Source organism: Nerophis lumbriciformis, linkage group LG09 (genome assembly GCF_033978685.3).
Source record: "Nerophis lumbriciformis linkage group LG09, RoL_Nlum_v2.1, whole genome shotgun sequence".
In the NCBI taxonomy this organism is placed as follows: Eukaryota; Metazoa; Chordata; class Actinopteri; order Syngnathiformes; family Syngnathidae; genus Nerophis; species Nerophis lumbriciformis.
Window position 1 is genome coordinate 51,193,357 of NC_084556.2, and position 18,026 is coordinate 51,211,382.

The 18,026-nt window shown below is 44.0% G+C and overlaps 2 protein-coding genes across 3 annotated transcripts in view; one reads left to right on the forward strand and one right to left on the reverse strand.

The window, feature by feature from the left end:
• The first annotated feature begins 1,277 nt into the window (after nucleotides 1–1,277).
• Nucleotides 1,278–18,026, forward strand: part of LOC133607878 (uncharacterized) — a 73,220-nt gene continuing 56,471 nt past the window's right edge. Inside the window, exons 1-7 of the mRNA XM_061962911.2 lie at nucleotides 1,278–1,605; nucleotides 8,012–8,069; nucleotides 15,750–15,845; nucleotides 15,910–15,963; nucleotides 16,025–16,203; nucleotides 16,270–16,379; nucleotides 16,453–16,524. Coding sequence (XP_061818895.1) covers nucleotides 1,502–1,605; nucleotides 8,012–8,069; nucleotides 15,750–15,845; nucleotides 15,910–15,963; nucleotides 16,025–16,203; nucleotides 16,270–16,379; nucleotides 16,453–16,524 — 673 coding nt within the window. The 5' untranslated portion in view covers nucleotides 1,278–1,501. The remainder of the gene's footprint in view (nucleotides 1,606–8,011; nucleotides 8,070–15,749; nucleotides 15,846–15,909; nucleotides 15,964–16,024; nucleotides 16,204–16,269; nucleotides 16,380–16,452; nucleotides 16,525–18,026) is intronic.
• Nucleotides 2,435–7,302, reverse strand: LOC133607888 (uncharacterized). 2 transcript variants are annotated; one of them, XM_061962938.2, is made up of 8 exons: nucleotides 6,919–7,302; nucleotides 6,346–6,431; nucleotides 6,026–6,246; nucleotides 5,369–5,544; nucleotides 4,910–4,984; nucleotides 4,401–4,515; nucleotides 3,461–3,651; nucleotides 2,435–2,577 (listed from the first exon to the last, which is right to left on the reverse strand). In XM_061962938.2, the coding sequence occupies exons 3-7, from the start codon at nucleotides 6,195–6,197 to the stop codon at nucleotides 3,539–3,541; spliced, it is 651 nt and encodes a 216-aa protein (XP_061818922.1). In that variant the 5' UTR covers nucleotides 6,198–6,246; nucleotides 6,346–6,431; nucleotides 6,919–7,302; the 3' UTR covers nucleotides 2,435–2,577; nucleotides 3,461–3,538. The 2 variants fall into 2 exon arrangements, with proteins under 2 accessions (XP_061818922.1, XP_061818921.1); XM_061962937.2 differs by having other exon boundaries at nucleotides 6,346–7,302.

Below are 18,026 nucleotides of genomic sequence, written 5' to 3' on the forward strand. Positions count from 1 at the left end.
AACACAAGAAGTAACATTATACTAAAACATTACATAGACAATATTATATATATATATATATAGAACACTACAGGGAACACAACACACTACATTACATAGGACACATTATATAACATTACGTAGAACAAATGATACTAAAACATTACATAGGCCGCTATATTACACTTGAACATTACATAGAACACATATTAAAACATTACATAGACCACAGTATGCAAGAACTTCACATAGAACACAATATTATACAACATTACATAGAACACATTATTATACATTACATAGAACCCATTGCACTAAAACATTACACAGACCACAGTATAGGAGAACATTACATAGAACACATTATACTAGACCAGGGGTAGGGAACCTATGGCTCTAGAGTCAGATGTGGCTCTTTTGATGACTGCATCTGGCTCTCAGATAAATCTTAGCTGACACTGCTTAACAGGATAAGTAATGAATAATTCCGCTGGTAATCACAGTGTTAAAAATAACGTTCAAAATATAAAACATTCTAATGCATTTTAATCCATCCATCCGTTTTCTACCGCACCTGTGCAAGAAGTCGCATTATTGGTAAGAAGTATTTTATTTATTATTGGTTAGCTTCAGAATAACAATGTTATTAAAAAGAGTAAGAGACGTATTATACTCTAAAAATGTTGGTCTTACTTAAAAATGCACACATCTAGTTGTATTCAGTGTTAAAAAATATTATATGGCTCTCACGGAAATACATTTTAAAATATTTGGCTTTAATGGCTCTCAGCCAAAAAGGTTACAAATAGAACATTACAAATTGGTTACAAAGTGAGTGTGAATGTTGTCTGTTTATCTGTGCTGGCCCTGTGATGAGGTGGGCGACTTGTCCAGGGTGTACCCCACCTTCCGCCCGAATGCAGCTTAGATAGACTCCAGCGACCCCAAAAAGGGACAAGCGGTAGAAAAAATGATGGCTTATTCTAAAAACAATGACCATTTTCGTTTAAGCGCAAAATGAAAGGTGTCCACCAGAGGGCGCCAGATGTGTGACATGTTCATTAAACAACACTTGATTGTCTTGTCAAACACCCACAATGCGCTGCTCTTCTCAGGTGGGCGGGGCCAAGTCTCTTGCCTTCGTCAGCGTGCACGAGCGCACAAGTGTCAAAAAGCCATGAGTCATGCCACCCTGCGCGCGCACACGCGCAGCTGTCCGTGTCCATCTTCACACCCTCCCGCCTAAAAATACCCCCCCCGGCGTGAACGCGCACACGTGAGTCAGCGTTGAAAGTCAAACTTCGTTCAAACCTGTCCGCGTGCACGGCGGTCAAAGTCCGCCGTTACATCAAAGTGCGCGCGCGCGCGCGTGCGCGAGAGTCCCGTCTGTTACGTCGCGCGTGTGTCCGCCCGGCACCACACACAGGCCCTTTTAAGGGGACGCGCAGACGTCTGGGACCCCCTCAGGACCTTCTTTGTGGGTTCTTTTCAGAACCTTGTCCGACCTCAGGACGAGTCCAAGATGACGTCAGTGTGGAAAAGACTTCAGCGCGTCGGGAAAAAAGCCTCAAAGTTCCAGTTTGTGGCTTCTTACCAGGAAGTCGTCGTGGAGTGTAAGGAGAAATGGTGAGCGCACACACGCGACTCTTATATTATTATTATTATTATTATTATTATGATTATGTTGACGTCATAATGTATGTTTAGTGGAATATTTCTTTATTCTTCACTTACTTTTGCTCCACCCGGAAAGGATGACAGGGCGTGCGCGCGCACGTTCGCCTCAGCAGCTGTCCCGCGAGACGCGACACAACTTTATTGCACTTAATATCCACTTTATTGCACTTTGTTACCGTAACACTACTTCACAACAACTTTGTTCCTGAACATGACTTGAAAACTCTAGAACATAGTCGTCACTTTTCAAACTCGGCTGTTTATGTGACAAGCCCCTGCAAAAAATGTTCTATAGAATTTCTAAAGAATATCTCTATAGAATTTCTAATGAACTTTAGGACCGAAGTTCTATAGAATTTCTAAAGAATATCTCTATAGAATTTCTAATGAACTTTAGGACCGAAGTTCTATAGAACAGGATTCTAAAGAATGGTTCTATAGAACATGGTTCTAAAGAATGGTTCTATAGAACAGGGTTCTAAAGAATGGTTCTATAGATCTCCTCTAAAGAATAGTGCTATAGAAGAAAGTTCTAAAGAGTAGTTCTATAGAACAGGCTCCTATGGAATGGCTTTCTGTGGAATACGGTTCAGAATGATGTAGAAATGATTGGGCAGGCATTCTACAAAATCTGTGGTCTAACACTGGCAATGGAGAAAGACAAATATTGCAGTTGAATGAATGTTGACTTGTATTTATTATATACATGTAACTCAAATCTTGACGTAATAAATAAATGTCAGCAGCATAAATCAACATGATCACCGCGCTTCCCCGACTGTTAGAGACGGCTAGACGTCCAGCAGAATTTGTTTCTGAGGCCTTCTTTTTTTCCCATTTTCTGCGCAATGTTCAGTTTCACTCCAATGATTTTCTTTATCACATTTGCTTCACTTGAGGGATGGAGCTTCTTCACAAAATCTGAAAGATCAATAAAATATACCAGAATTAGTGTCTGCAGACACCAAGACACTAGCTGTCATGCAATGAGTTACACTATGGCATTTTTCAGCTCGATAAAGAGAGTGATGTCTATCATTTAATCAATGCAATGGATAGTCAACACACTGCATACATTGCATATCACGCGTTTCTATGCTGTAAGGCACTTGCACTGCTTGACGCACACAAAATCATATGTGGTGCAATCATGCCAGGCTTTACGAACTGCAACAAATCTGTATCAAATTCTGACAGTGCATGTACACTATTCATTAGCTATATAGAAAATCCATTCAGTGTGTGAAATATTTTTCAAATTATTTTCAGGATTTCACTTTCTTGTGAATCTTGTTGTGTACTTGATGGGTGTCCCCAATGGCGTTCGAACAATCACGAAAGTGCATTAATAGAATTCTAATAAAAATATTTAACTTCAATCTGATTGAAACCATATCCACATCGGGAAGGGGATCTGACACATTCCCTATCTAAAAGTCGTTCACTTCTCAACTTGCAGCAGAACTCACGGAAATTCCCGACGCTAGTTGTTAAATAGTAAGGCGGAGAATGCCGATATAAGATATCAAACGAGAAAAAGGTGTAGATATCCGTGCGCTGCGGTTTTTGCTTTGTCACTTGATGTTGGTTTCCGACGAGATCAAAGCTAATGTGACCACCCATGCCTATAAATCTGTCAAAACGAACATCTCGCAGTCAATTCATGGACCAAGCAGACTGGAAGCTATGGATATCTATACTTCATGCCAAACGATCACGGAACGACTTGGAGATAGGAAAAGGGTCAGATCCACTTCCCTGATGTGGATATGGTTTTAATCAGATTGATTTAACTTATACTCACCAATAATAGCAGACACTTTCTTGTCATCCAGTTTTGGTTTCTCATGCTTATCCTTAAAAGCATTGGATTTTTTTCCTGTCAAGCTGCTGTTGGCCAGCTCCTCTCTGGCAGAGCGACAGCAGGACGTCGAGCTGATAGTATTGTTGCCTGACGTGATAAGTCGTCCATCTTCATTAGCAGGCCAGGAAGTCCTTTAATAGAAAAAAGTACATTGTGATGCAGACACAATAAAAAAAAAAATACATTAATAACATGAAGCTGGCGATATCCAAACCGCTCGGCTCTAACCCCAGCTATCATAATGTAAGGGTATTTTGATAGGAATCTTGTTCAAGTCAAGGGAAACATGGTAAGGAAGCAATCAAAGATGAAAAATATATATAACCATATATATTAATTCATCCTGACCACGCGAAGATTTAATATTTGTCGGTCAAGTATTAATCAGATATCCAGCTGAGACAAAATATCAAGAAGGAAGGGACGTAACTCTTGCTAATATAAGAGAAACACACAAAAACGGACGGACAGACAGACAAACAAACAAGTACCATATGTCCTCCCCTTATTTAGAGGGGAGGACATCACAACTTAGGATGTTGTATATGCAACAGTTCTGAAATTATCCCAAATCATAAATGGATTTTTATTGGAAAAAAGGGGCATAACTCTGGAAAATATTGTCCGAGACGACTCATTTTCGATAGGCTTCTTGTTACACTAAGATAAATAGATGTAACAAGTTTGGTTTCCGTACATGAAACGATTCTGTAAATATTGCGGTGACGGATGGACAGCCGTACATGACGACAATACCCGTAGGCCAAAGTTAGATGAAAATACAGTAATAAGAAAGTTATTTCATACATCGACATGTAAGCATATTTTCCATCAACCTATGATAATTACAATAACATACTTCTAGAATAAGAAAACCTACCTTCAACAACCCTCAATGCATCTCGAAGGGATTTGTTTTCCTCTCTCAACTGGAGGACTTCCTTCTTCAGGGATTCCATTTCTGTACATGTATCTTTCGGTGAAGTTCTTCCCAGCTGAAAATGTCAAAATAGTAAATCAAATGAAATAATTTGTATTATGATTAATTTGGGCGCTCATATGTTTTCCGGAAGCAATTTGTCCTGGATACGGCCCTGACAGCACCATATAAGTTTTACATGTATAAGCAACCTTGTAGGCACATTAATTTGAATATGCTACATGTACATGTAGCAGTAAGCCATTCACACAGTAGGCACTGTTCATCAGGTATTTGTAGTGTTATTTTCATATAAGTAAAAGTATAAACTTGTGTTTTAAACCAGTTGCCAGGGATGCAATTTTTACGTCCTCGATTTCAAATGAATGCTAGGCACTTGTGATTGTTTGCCTCGAGAGGGTGCTTTGATTAACCAATAAAATCCTATTCTATTCTATTCATGTACTCACAGCAGCAAGTTGGGCCTTCAATTGTGCCCGAGCATCATATCCCACAGCTGTACGGCTTACTTTCCTCTTTTTCTTCTGAAAAATCAAGATTAACAAGAAAACGTGTTCAGTTCTTTTATATGCCATTGAAGTGAAGAAATATGTTTGCAGAAATGATAGATTTTCGAGTACATGCAGAAAGTCTGTCAACACCTCAATTTGTCTTGAATATTATTCTGTCTGAGTTGGTCGAATTGAATCAAAATATTCAATAACTTTAAAGCCTACAATGAAACATGATTTGATTAACTTTTATGATAAAGAAAAACTGACAAGGTACTTCAAAAGTATGGGATTGAATCCTACAAAACCTCACACAGTTGAAACACCACTGAAATAGTGAGTGAGTGAATTAACGTTTAACGTTGCTTTCAACACTATTTCGGTCATATCGCGACAACACCACTGAAATAAAAGTACCTGCTGTCTGTCAGATAGAGTCTCCTCAACACTTTCATCCTTGCTCTCACTGTCTGATGACCAAGACTTTGGCTGTTTGTTTCTCTTGCCTCTGCCATATTCCAAATCACCAGTAAGGGGTACATCCTTGCCATCCTGAGCGGCTTTCAAATATGGCGTCAGTTCACGTGTGTCTTCTGTGTAAAAACAAATATGTGCCACATTAAGCTAAATTAAACTGTACAGTTAGTCATACATTTCAGCAGCAGATTGTTATCACTAAATTACTTTGGTATACCTACAGTTCTGATGATTCAGAAATTCACCTCAGCGAGAAACAAATTTCACCTTACTTTCCCTTATTTACAGGCTTACAGCCATATTAAAAAATTGTCAAGGTTAAGTCTGTACTATCATGACAATCACCTCAGCATTGCAGATTGAAACATTCAGTATACCAGGGCTGCACTGATGAGAAATTACTATCAATCATGGAAGAAAAAAAATTATATTAATTAAATTTAACTTTACATAAACAAAGTCGAAAGTTCAAGGTGTAAAATCAGAAGTACATTAAATATATCTATATTAAATATATCTATATTAATATGTACTTCTGGTAAAACGTATACTTTTTACTGAATTGAATTGAAAAGTTTTCAACTGTTTATTAATTACCACCAAATCTCAGAATTCTTGCCACGTATTTGGTTTGTGACTGCTTCCTTCCTCCTGCTTTGTTGAGTGGCCATGGAACTTGGACTTCTTCATCACTGTCCCAATTTTCTCCATTCATCTTCTCTCGAGAACCGCTCGTGGTTAATATACTATATTTCGTCTCGATGATCATCCTCCCCTTGCTTCCGTTTGGCGACCTGACTGGGGGCCAAACTCCTTCTCTGTGTGATCACACAAGCCTGACGTTACAAACAATGGAGGGATGATAATAATAATAATAATAATAATAATAATAAATTAGGCTAGTTTTGCTAGCTCACCATTTCCGCCCGTGCCTCGAAGCTGCTGTTTGGCTCAACGTTAGCCCGCTTGTGACGTCTCGCATCGCGCCTAGAAGACCCTAAACCTAAATGTGATGTTTAAGCCAACAAAGTTACCGTCAATGAACTCCGACGTGACTTGGGCAGCTTAGAAAGAGCGAGTGAAGTCAACATGGACGTTGTGGCCGCCATCACCAACTCAAACTGCCCGCGAAATCTGCTTTGCAACTACGGCAAGCGCGAAGGGGAAAAATAAATAATTTAAAAAAAAAGTTGATTTGAAACATATTCGCACTTATTAGTGTCGGATATGAGAAACATTGATACAACGCGATTATTACCAACTATACATGAATTTGGTTGTGATTGCAGCCTTAAAACAGTTTTGTTATTTTATAACAAAACGAGAGCAGTTCTATCTATCGTGTTTGGGGGGGTGGGGGGGGGGGGGGGTTTGTAATGTTACGGCGGGAAAAGTAGTAAACTAAATATAACATTGAACCATGCTTTTGAAAATGTATACATTTAAATCCTGGCAAATACTGACTTTTAACAATATAAATTGTTACTTACATGAGTTCGGTAAAGTGTTTTCCTATTGGGCTCCGTGAAGAAACGTGTCTGGGCTTGTTCTTCCACAGCTGCATGCAGGTACGTGGGCGGGTCCTGACGTTTTAGGTCTGATTTAAACCTTTGAACTGAGTTTTGCTAAATCAATTTATGTTGGAAGTCCAATAAAATTAATTTTATCACATAAAAAAGTAAGTTACGAAAATATTCACACTTTTTACTTATAGATAACTCAAAAACTCTAAAAATAAAAATAAATTGATTTATTGGAATAAATATACTTTTAAAAATAAAGTCTGCCGAAGTTCTGGGTGTCCGCCTTGAAATGACACCTCACAATTTTAAATGATACAAAATTAACATTTTCATAATTGAGGGAGACATCCTGCATTGTTCAAAAAACAAGCTCAAGTCTGGTGAATGAACTTAATGAGATTAATCAATGCTATGGTGATAGCGCTGCTGCCATTTTATAGAATTTTATTCCATGGAACAATCTATAGAACTTTCAGCAGATAAAGGATAATGTCTATAGAATTTCTGTTAGACATTCTATAGAATGCCCAGTTCTATAGAACAATCTATAGACCTTTCAGCAGATAAAGTAATGTCTATAGAATTTCTGTTAGACATTCTATAGAATGCCCAGTTCTATAGAACAATCTATGGACTTTTCATCAGATAATGTAATGTCTATAGAATTTCTATAGGATATTCTATAGAATTCCCAGCTCTATAGAACAGTGAAAAGACCTTCCAGCACATGAAGCTGATGTCTATAGAATTTCTATAGAATTTTGAATACATATTCTATAGAATCTTCAGTTCTAAAGAAATTCCGACGAAATTCTATAGCGTTCTATATATTTCTATAGAGATTCTATAGAACATTTTTTGCAGGGGCGTGTGTGTGTGTGTACGTACGTGCACGCGCACCGGTCACATGACGGCCGTAACTTCCTCTTTCACTTCCTGCAATACAACACGCACACAAAGGTTAATGTTAGGCACACACCAAGCATAAGATGTGTGTGATGTACACACACACACACACTTTGTTGTGAGTTAACGTGTGTGTGTGTGTGTGTGTGCGCAGGCAACCAGACAAGCTGCGGGTGGTGTGGACCAGGAGGAACCGACGCATGTGCACGAAGGTGACGCACAAGCACACATGCGCATAATTACACTCCACATCTCACAGCCATGTTTATCCATCCATCCATCCATTTTCTACCGCTTGTCCCTTTTGGGGTCGCGGGGGGGGATGCTGGAGCCTATCTCAGCTGCATTCGGGCGGAAGGCGGTGTACACCCTGGACAAGTCGCCAACTCATAGCAGCAGGCCCGGGGCCCTAACCAATCTGGCGCCCTAGGCAAGATTTTAGGTGGCGCCCCCCCACATCGGCAGTGAAGTGTATATACTCACAAGAAACCGAATAGCTTTGTCTTTGACCTTTTTTTTTTTACTTACAACTATACCTAATATATAAAGGGGTGGAAAAGTGACTATTACCTGCAGGGCAAACATTAGCTAACCAGAAGGCAATAATGTAAACAAAAAACACCTGCTTAAAAGATCTAATACAAATGTCCCTGAGGAATGTAAGGTGGGAGTACTGTAATTACCTAACGTTACATTATTATATTCCATAACAATTTAGACCCTCCACAATATTAACCCGACGTTAAAACAGAACTAGCTATTTATTGATTAGCAATTGCCGAATCATGTAACATTAGCTTAATGCTAAAAAGCCAGGTTACTATCACATTCTGTAACAGACAAATAATTTCATGTAGGCTAACGTTACCTACTTGCTACCTCTGTCTTTTCTTGTTTCTCCTCCTCTTCTTTTCTCTTTTTTCTTCCCTGGGCACCTGACAGTTTTGGCCGTTTTGACATCTTGTGTTGATTTTTTGATGTGGTGACGTCCAAAAAGAGTCATGATACGGGAAGGGAGGGGCGCACCGTGCGGGGGAAGGGGGGGGGGGGGATGTTGTAACAAATAATATTTCTATTAAATAGATTTTACTTTGCATTTTAATTAACGTGGGATTATTTTTTGTATTTAGAAATAATAGTACCAACTTTTTTTCTCTTTTTTTTTTCTCCAACATTTGTGGCACTGGCGTGGCGCCCCCTGATGGACGGCGCCCTTAGCATTTGCCTATACGGCCTATGCCACGGGCCGGCCCTGCATAGCAGGGCCAACACAGATAGACAGACAACATTCACACACTAGGGACAATTTAGTGTCGCCAATCAACCTATCCCCAGGTGCATGTTTTTGGAGGTGGGAGGGGCCTATCCCCAGGTGCATGTCCTTGGAGGTGGGAGGAAGCCGGAGTACCCGGAGGGAACCCACGTAGTCACGGGGAGAACATGCAAACTCCACACAGAAAAATCCCGAGCCCGGGATTGAACTCAGGACCTTCGTGTTGTGAGGCGCATGCACTAACCCCTGTGCAACCGTGCTGCCCGCCCATTATCACTCATTATCAAATTTCAACGGTCAAATCGACGTCACAACGCAAACAAAAAGCATGTTGTTTCAGTGCTTCCCCCAGAAAATCACGGGCAATAGAATACAGACTCTGGTTAAATTGAACACATATTTATTAAAAAATAACCAAATAATATCTTATATATATACAAAAATATTTAGCATTTCAAAATAACATCCATTTGCCGAATGGCGATATACGATATATTTCTCGATATTTTTTCCGTAAAGTAAACACAAAACAGTCCGAGTTACCTGAGATACTAAGTATGTCTTTATTATGACTAAATAATGACAAAATAATGACTTACTAAGTCAAAATAATGACAAAATATTGACCTAGTAAGTCAAATTAATGACTTACTGTAAGTAAGCGTTTGCAATAAGCGTTTGAAAAAAAGTTGCATATGCTCAACTCATCATGCTTAATTTATTACAGCATTTGGGAAGCCTGTAGTTGATTTTTATTATGTAAATGTTATATTTTTTTATCAACATGTGATAGCAGGGACCCTGCCATTCAAAACTAGGCTGCTACATTACGAATGATTAATGTAACTATAGCTGAAAAAATAGTACAATAGCAATAGGAGAGACTGGCGAAGTTGGTAGAGTGGCCGTGCCAGCAATCGGAGGGTTGCTGGTTACTGGGGTTCAATCCCCACCTTCTACCATCCTAGTCACGTCCGTTGTGTCCTTGGGCAAGACACTTCACCCCTTGCTCCTGATGGCTGCTGGTTAGCGCCTTGCATGGCAGCTCCCGCCATCAGTGTGTGAATGTGTGTGTGAATGGGTGAATGTGGTGATACTGTCAAAGCGCTTTGAGTACCTTGAAGGTAGAAAAGCGCTATACAAGTATAACCCATTTATCATTTATTATTCATCCCTGAACACGTTCATGTACCGTATTTTCCGCACTATAAGGCGCACCGGATTATTAGCCGCACCTTCTATGAATTACATATTTCATAATTTTGTCCACCAATAAGCCGCCCCGGACTAAAAGCCGCGCCTACGCTGCGCTAAAGTGAATGTCAAAAAAACGCTGCGCTAAAGTGAATGTCAAAAAAACAGTCAGATAGTTCAGTCAAACTTTAATAATATATTGAAAACCAGCGTTCTAACAACTCTGTCCCAAAATGTACGCAAATGTGCAATCACAAACATAGTAAAATTCAAAATGGTGTAGAGCAATAAATAGCAACATAATGTTGCTCGAACGTTAATGTCACAACACACAAAATAAACATAGCGCTCACCTTCTGAAGTTATTCTTCATTCGTAAATCCTTCGAATTCTTCGTCTTCGGTGTCCGAATTGAAAAGTTGCGCAAGCGTGGGATCCAAAAATGGCCGGTTCCGTCTCGTAGAAGTCATCGGGAGTCAGTGTCGCTGTTGTTGTGCAGCAGTTCTGTGAATCCTGCCTTCCGGAAAGCTCGGACCACAGTTGTGACCGAAACTATCTGCCCAGGCATTTACGATCCACTGGCAGATGTTGGCGTATGTCGACCGGCGCTATCTGCCCCGTCTTAGTGAAGGTGTGTTCGCCTTCGGAGCTGTGTGAAAAAAGCCACCCGGCCTCTTCGCGTAAACTTCCCTTAACCACTCGCTCATCTTTTCTTCATCCATCCATCCCTTCGAGTTAGCTTTTATGATGACGCCGGCTGGAAAGGTCTCTTTTGGATGGGTGGAAGTTAGCATGGCAAGCTAGAACCACAGTGAAGGATGACTCCTCATTCCCTGTGGTGCGAATATTCACCGTACGTGCTCCCGTTCCACAGTGCAGTTCACAGGAATATCAGTTGCTGTGAAATACGGTAGTAATCCGTGTGCGGATGGAGAGATTGCGTCTTTTTATGATCCGGATCCTTGTCGCGTAGTAGGAGCCATTTTGTGGTCTTTACAGATGTAAACAGGAAATGAAACGTACGGTGATATCCGCGCGTTTTTTCTTCTTCTTCCGGGGGCGGGTGAAGCGCTTCCTGTTCTATGGGGGCGGGTGCTTTCCTTGGCGGTTGCTTGCGTAGAAGAAGAAGCGCTTCCTGTTCTACCGGGAAAAAAGATGGCGGCTGTTTACCGAAGTTGCGAGACCGAAACTTTATGAAAATGAATCGTAATAAAGCGCACCGGGTTATTAGGCGCACTGTCAGCTTTTGAGAAAAATTGTGGTTTTTAGGTGCGCCTTATAGTGCGGAAAATACGGTAGGCTTTATGATGCAGTTACATTACTATATCAACTATCGGAGACAGAAACTCTTCATTTAACATAATGTCCTTTTTTTGCTGCTTCAACACAGCTCAATCAACACAGAAAAAGGTAAAGTGAAATAACTTAGTTGTTAACTGTAGGTCAATAATGCTTGTCTTTCTCTCAGACAGGGCTTTGCTGTCCGTTTCATGTGGGGCGCGCGCACTCACACACACCGCACTGTGAGCTAACGTTACGCTAAAAGCTAATTAGCCTCAAGGACTGCGAGCAAGCTGAGCTGCCGCTTATGTTTGTAGAACGTCAACGGGCTCATAGTGATGTTACTAGTAGTTGACTGGGAGGTGTTTATTATCATTTGGGGAGAGTCCGCTGCCTTATGCTTACCTGCTAAACACCTATCTGCTCACCCCACCTGCCTGTACCGTGAGCACTGACTCCATGCCCTCTGAATACCCACTGCTGATTGGCTGTTACCGCTCTGCGTGTAACCAATCAGATGGTTCTGTGGGTGGGACAATGCTGGGGGACAGCAGCACAGCAGAGAGACGTACTGACAGGGGAGGTAGAACCAAGCGGAGCAGTTTGTTAAGACGTTAGTTTAGGCGGTGGCTCTTTGTTGTTAAGGCAGCCGCCTTAACAAAGCGATGCGGGAAACCCTGTGTTTCAACGTTGTATTATATATTGGTTGGGAAATGACCAAAATTCAATCAATCAATCAAGGTTTATTTATATAGCCCTTAATCACAAGTGTCTCAAAGGGCTGCACAAGCCACAACGACATCCTCGGCCCAGATCCGAGGTCAAATCAACGTCAGAACCCAACATTGATTAATCATCAACGAAAAGCATGTCTTTTCAATGTTGTATTTTTGTTGTAGAACATTAGTTGGGAAATGACCAAAATTCAATGGTCAAATCATCGTCACAACCCAACAATGATTAAACGTTGTCAAAAATATTAGTTGGGAAATGACCAAAATTCAATCAACCATCAATCAATCAAAGTTTATTTATATAGCCCCAAATCACAGGTGTCTCAAACGGCCGCACAAGCAAACAACGTCATCCTCTGCTCAGACCCAAGGTCAAATCAACGTCAGAACCCAACATTGATTAAACGTCGTCAAAAAGCATGTTGTTTCAACGTTGTATTTGTGTTGTAGAATATTGGTTGGGAAATGACCAAATGTCGATGGTCAGATCAACGTCACAACCTGACATTGAATAAACGTCGTCACAAAGCATGTTGTTTCAACGTTGTATTTGAGTTGCTCAACGTCAGGACCTAGTTCAAGAAGTTCTCAACGTTGTTTCAATGTCTCCCTAACGCTAACCCTAACCTTAACCCCAACCCCAACCCTAGCCCTAACCCTAATCAACGCTTTTCTTTATGCCTAACCTTAACCCTAACCCCAACCCCAACTCTAAACCTAACCCCAACCCCAACCCTAGCCCTAACCCTAACCAACACTTTTGCTTTATGCCTAACCCTAACCCTAATCCTAACCCTAACACCAACCCCAACCCTAGCCCTAACTCTAACCAACTCTTTTTCTTTATGCCTAACCTTAACCCTAACCCCAACCCTAGCCCTAACCCTAACCAACTCTCTTTCTTTATGCCTAACCCTAACCCCAACCCCAACCCCAACCCTAGCTCTAATCCTAACCAACTCTTTTTCTTTATGCCTAACCCTAATCCTAACCCCAACCCTAACCCCAAACCTAACCCCAACCCCAACCCTAGCCCTAACCCTAACCAACTCTTTTTCTTTATGCCTAACCTTAACCCCAACCCTGACCCCAACCCTAACCCTAACCCCAACCCCAACCCTAACCCCAACCCCAACTCTGTAACCCCAACCCTGTAACCCTAACCCCAACGCTAACTCTAACCCCAACTCCAACCCTCTAACCCTAACCCAACGCTAACCCTAACCAACTCTCTTTCTTTATGCTTAACCCTAACCCCAACCCCAACCCTAAACCAAACCCCAACCCTAATCCTAACCCTAACCCTAACCCCAACCCCAACCCTAGCCCTAACCAACTCTTTTCTTTATGCCTAACCTTAACCCTAACCCCAACCCTAGCCCTAACCCTAACCAACCCTTTTTCTTTATGCCTAACTCTAACCCTAATCCTAACCCCAACCCCCACCCCTAACCCTGACCCCAACGCTAAACCTAACCCCAACCCTGTAACCCTGTAACCCTAACCCCAACGCTAACTCTAACCCCAACTCCAACCCCAACCCTCTAACCCTAACCCCAACCCCAACGCTAACCCTAACTAACTCTCTTTCTTTACGCCTAACCCTAACCCCAACCCCAACCCTAGCCCTAACCCTAACCAACTCTTTTTCTTTATGCCTAACTCTAACCCTAATCCTAAACCCAACCACAACCCCACGCCTAAACCTAACCCTAATCCTAACCCTAACCCCAACCCCAACCCTAGCCCTAACCCTAACCAACTCTTTTTCTTTATGCCTAACCCTAATCCTAACCACAACCCCAACCCCACCCCTAACCCTGACCCCAACGCTAAACCTAACCCCAACGCTAACCCTAACCCCAACCCCAATCCTGTAACCCTAACCCCAACGCTAACTCTAACCCCAACTCCAACCCCAACCCTTTAACCCCAATCCCAACGCTAACCCTAACTAACTCTCTTGCTTTATGCCTAACCCTAACCCCAACCCCAACCCTAGCCCTAACCCTAACCAACTCTTTTTCTTTATGCCTACCCTTAACCCTAACCCCCTAACCCTAACCTCAACGCTAAACCTAACCCCAACCATAACCCTCTAACCCTAACGCCAACGCTAACCCTAACCCAAACCCCAACCTTGTAACCCTAAACCCAACTCTAAATCTAACCCCAACTCCAACCCTCTCACCCTAACCCCAACGCTAACCCTAACTAACTCTCTTTCTTTATGCCTACCACTAACCCCACCCCCAACCCTAGCCCTAACCCTAACCAACTCTTTTTCTTTATGCCTAACTCTAACCCTAATCCTAAACCCAACCACAACCCCACGCCTAAACCTAACCCTAGCCCCAACCCCAACCCTAGCCCTAACCCTAACCAACTCTTTTTCTTTATGCCTAACTCTAATCCTAACCCCAACCCCACCCCTAAACCTGACCCCAACGCTAAACCTAACCCCAACGCTAACCCTAACCCCAACCCCAATCCTGTAACCCTAACCCCAACGCTAACTCTAACCCCAACTCCAACCCCAACCCTCTAACCCCAACCCCAACGCTAACCCTAACTAACTCTCTTTCTTTATGCCTAACCCTAACCCCAACCCCAACCCTAGCCCTAACCCTAACCAACTCTTTTACTTTATGCCTACCCCTAACCCCACCCCCAACCCTAGCCCTAACCCTAACCAACTCTTTTTCTTTATGCCTAACTCTAACCCTAATCCTAAACCCAACCACAACCCCACGCCTAAACCTAACCCTAACCCTAATCCTAACCCTAACCCCAACCCCAACCCCAACCCTAGCCCTAGCCCTAACCAACTCTTTTTCTTTATGCCTAACTCAAACCCTAATCCTAACCCCAACCCCAACCCTAACCCTGACCCCAACGCTAAACCTAACCCCAACGCTAACCCTAACCCCAACCCCAATCCTGTAACCCTAACCCCAACGCTAACTCTAACCCCAACTCCAACCCCAACGCTAACCCTAACTAACTCTCTTTCTTTATGCCTAACCCTAACCCCAACCCCAACCCTAGCCCTAACCCTAACCAACTCTTTTTCTTTATGCCTAACCCTAACCCTCTAACCCTAACCCCAACGCTAAACCTAACCCCAACGCTAAACCTAACCTCAACCATAACCCACTAAGCCTAACGCCAACGCTAACCCTAACCCCAACTCCAACCCCAACCTTGTAACCCTAACCCCAACTCTAAATCTAACCCCAACTCCAACCTTTCACCCTAACCCCAACCCTAACCCTAAATGAGACGGAATGGTTCGGCGCCCAAAGACTCACTGTGTGTGTGTGTGTGTGTGTGTGTGTGTGTGTGTGTGTGTGTGTGTGTGTGTGTGTGTGTGTGTGTGTGTGTGTGTGTGTGTGTGTGTGTACGTGCAGCTGCACAGTTGGCAGCCCGGCATCAAGAACCCATACCGAGGAACGGTTCTGTGGCAAGTCCCGGAGAACATGGACATCTCCGTCACACTTTTCAAGGTAGCGCGCGCACTCTCCGCGCCGTGCACAGCCCGAGTGACAGCGCGTGTCCCCGTGTGTTCAGGATGCCGGCGCCGACGTCTTCGAGGACAAGGAGTGGACCTTCGTCCTCGAGGGTGTGAGTATCAGCGGCGGTTGCCGTGGCGACGGCGTGTGTCAAGGTGTGGTGTCGCCCGCAGGAGAGCAAAGGCCACCGCAAAGTCCTGGCGTCGGCCGGCGTCAACCTGAAGAACTTCGCCAGTCTCACGCCGACCCAGACGGACCTGAACCTGCGCCTGAAGCCGCTCTCCGTCAAGGTGGTGGAGGCGTCGCTCAGGTTGTCGCTGTCGTGCATCTTTGTCCGCGAGGGCAAAGCCACGTGAGTTAAGGGCGGCGGGCGGGCGGCGGCGCTTAACCGTGGCACTAACCGTTAGCGTGTGTGCAGAGACGAGGACATGCAGAGCCTCGCCAGCCTGATGAGCGTCAAACCCGACGTGGCCAACCTGGACGATTTCAACGAGAGCGACGAGGACTGCGACGAAGCCAAGGCGGCGGGTGAGAATCGACTTCCCGTTCCCGCCTTTTTCTGTCTCATGTCCCGCCTCTTTCTGCCCTCTGGCCAATGCAGTCGTTCCACGCACTCTCACCCGTCCCAATCGCCCCGCCCCCCCTCCGCCTGAGCCCGCTGACACCTTGCCAGGTATCTATCTTTGGAGTCCACCTCCTTGTCAAGTCTACATCAGGGGTGTCCAACTAACCAACAAATCAAAGGATTTTGCTAGTTTTCACCCTCAAAACTACTACAATGTAAAGATTTATTTCCAAGATGATGCAGTCCAGCCGCAGTCTGCAGTGTTTTAGCTACTTCTCAATCACTAATCCTCGTCTCCATGGCGACAAATAAAATACGTTTCTTACAAGTATCATCCCTGCAGGACGAGGAATAGCTAAACATGCTTCACTACACACCCTAGCTCAGTGTTTTTCAACCACTGTGCCGCGGCACACTAGTGTGCCGTGGGAGATTATCTAAATTCACCTATTTAGGTGTTGTTGTTGAGTGTCTGTGCTGTCTAGAGCTCGGCAGAGTAACCGTGTAATACTCTTCCATATCAGTAGGTGGCAGCCGGTAACTAACTGCTTTGTAGATGTCGGAAACAGCGGGAGGCAGGGTGCAGGTAAAAAGGTGTCTAATGCTTAAACCAAAAATAAACAAAAGGTGAGTGAGAAAAGGCGTTGAAGCTTAGGGAAGGCTATGCAGAATGAAACTAAAACTGAACTGGCTACAAAGTAAACAGAAATAGAATGCTGGACGACAGCAAAGACTTACTGCGGAGCAAAGACGGCGTCCACAATGTACAGCCGATAGAGATGCGCGGTTTGCGGGCACAACCGCGGAGTCCGCGGATTATCCGCGGATCGGGCGGATGAAATAAAAAAAATTAGATTTTATCTGCGGGTCGGGTCGGGTGGTTCAAATTATTTAAAAAAATTAGATTTTAAATAGATTCAGGCGGGTGGCAGTTAAACCAATTGGGAAATATATATACATAGTTAAATGTTGTTACCCACATACGAAAAACGAGCAGGCACCTGCTGCATATGCCACAACAGAAGAAAAAAAAAAAAAGAGATGGACACTTTTACGGAGCGGAGAAGGGACGCCTCGCCGGGGTCCGGGACCGAGGCCCCTTCCCCCGAGAGGGCCCCACCGGGAGCCGTAGCTGAGGCGATCCGCGAGAAGGGCCCGACGCACGTCCAGGGTCACCACCGCGCCCACCGCACCGACACCCCGCCTCGTCCGCCTTCGCCGCGGCCGGCGTCACGCGCAGCAGGTAAGCAGCTTACCTGCCCGCCACCCCCGTGGCCGGGGGCTCGTAACAGGGGTCACTCCGCGCGCTCCGCCCGCGCAGCTTACCTGCCCGCCACCCCTCTTGCCGGGGGCGCGTAACAGGGGTCACTCCGCGCGCAGTGCGCTCACGAAAGGGGTGGGGCTCACCCTGGTTGATATAGAGAGCAGGACGGTGGCCATGGAAGTCGGAACCCGCTAAGGAGTGTGTAACAACCCACCTGCCGAATCAACTAGCCCTGAAAATGGATGGCGCTGGAGCGTCGGGCCCATATACCCGGCCGTCGCCGGCAGCGAGACGCGCTTGGAGGTGCGCTCAGCGCGGCTCCCATATGATTGCGCACTGGTGTGCG

Bases quoted from the DNA above. Each gene is read 5' to 3' on its own strand.
- LOC133607888 (XM_061962938.2), bottom strand. From the start codon at position 6,197: ATGATCATCGAGACGAAATATAGTATATTAACCACGAGCGGTTCTCGA. The intron at 4,985-5,368 runs GTACTTTTATTT...TTGATTTTTCAG, and splicing joins CTCTATCTGACAGACAGCAG to AAGAAAAAGAGGAAAGTAAG. The intron at 4,516-4,909 runs GTGAGTACATGA...TGACATTTTCAG, and splicing joins TGAAGGCCCAACTTGCTGCT to CTGGGAAGAACTTCACCGAA.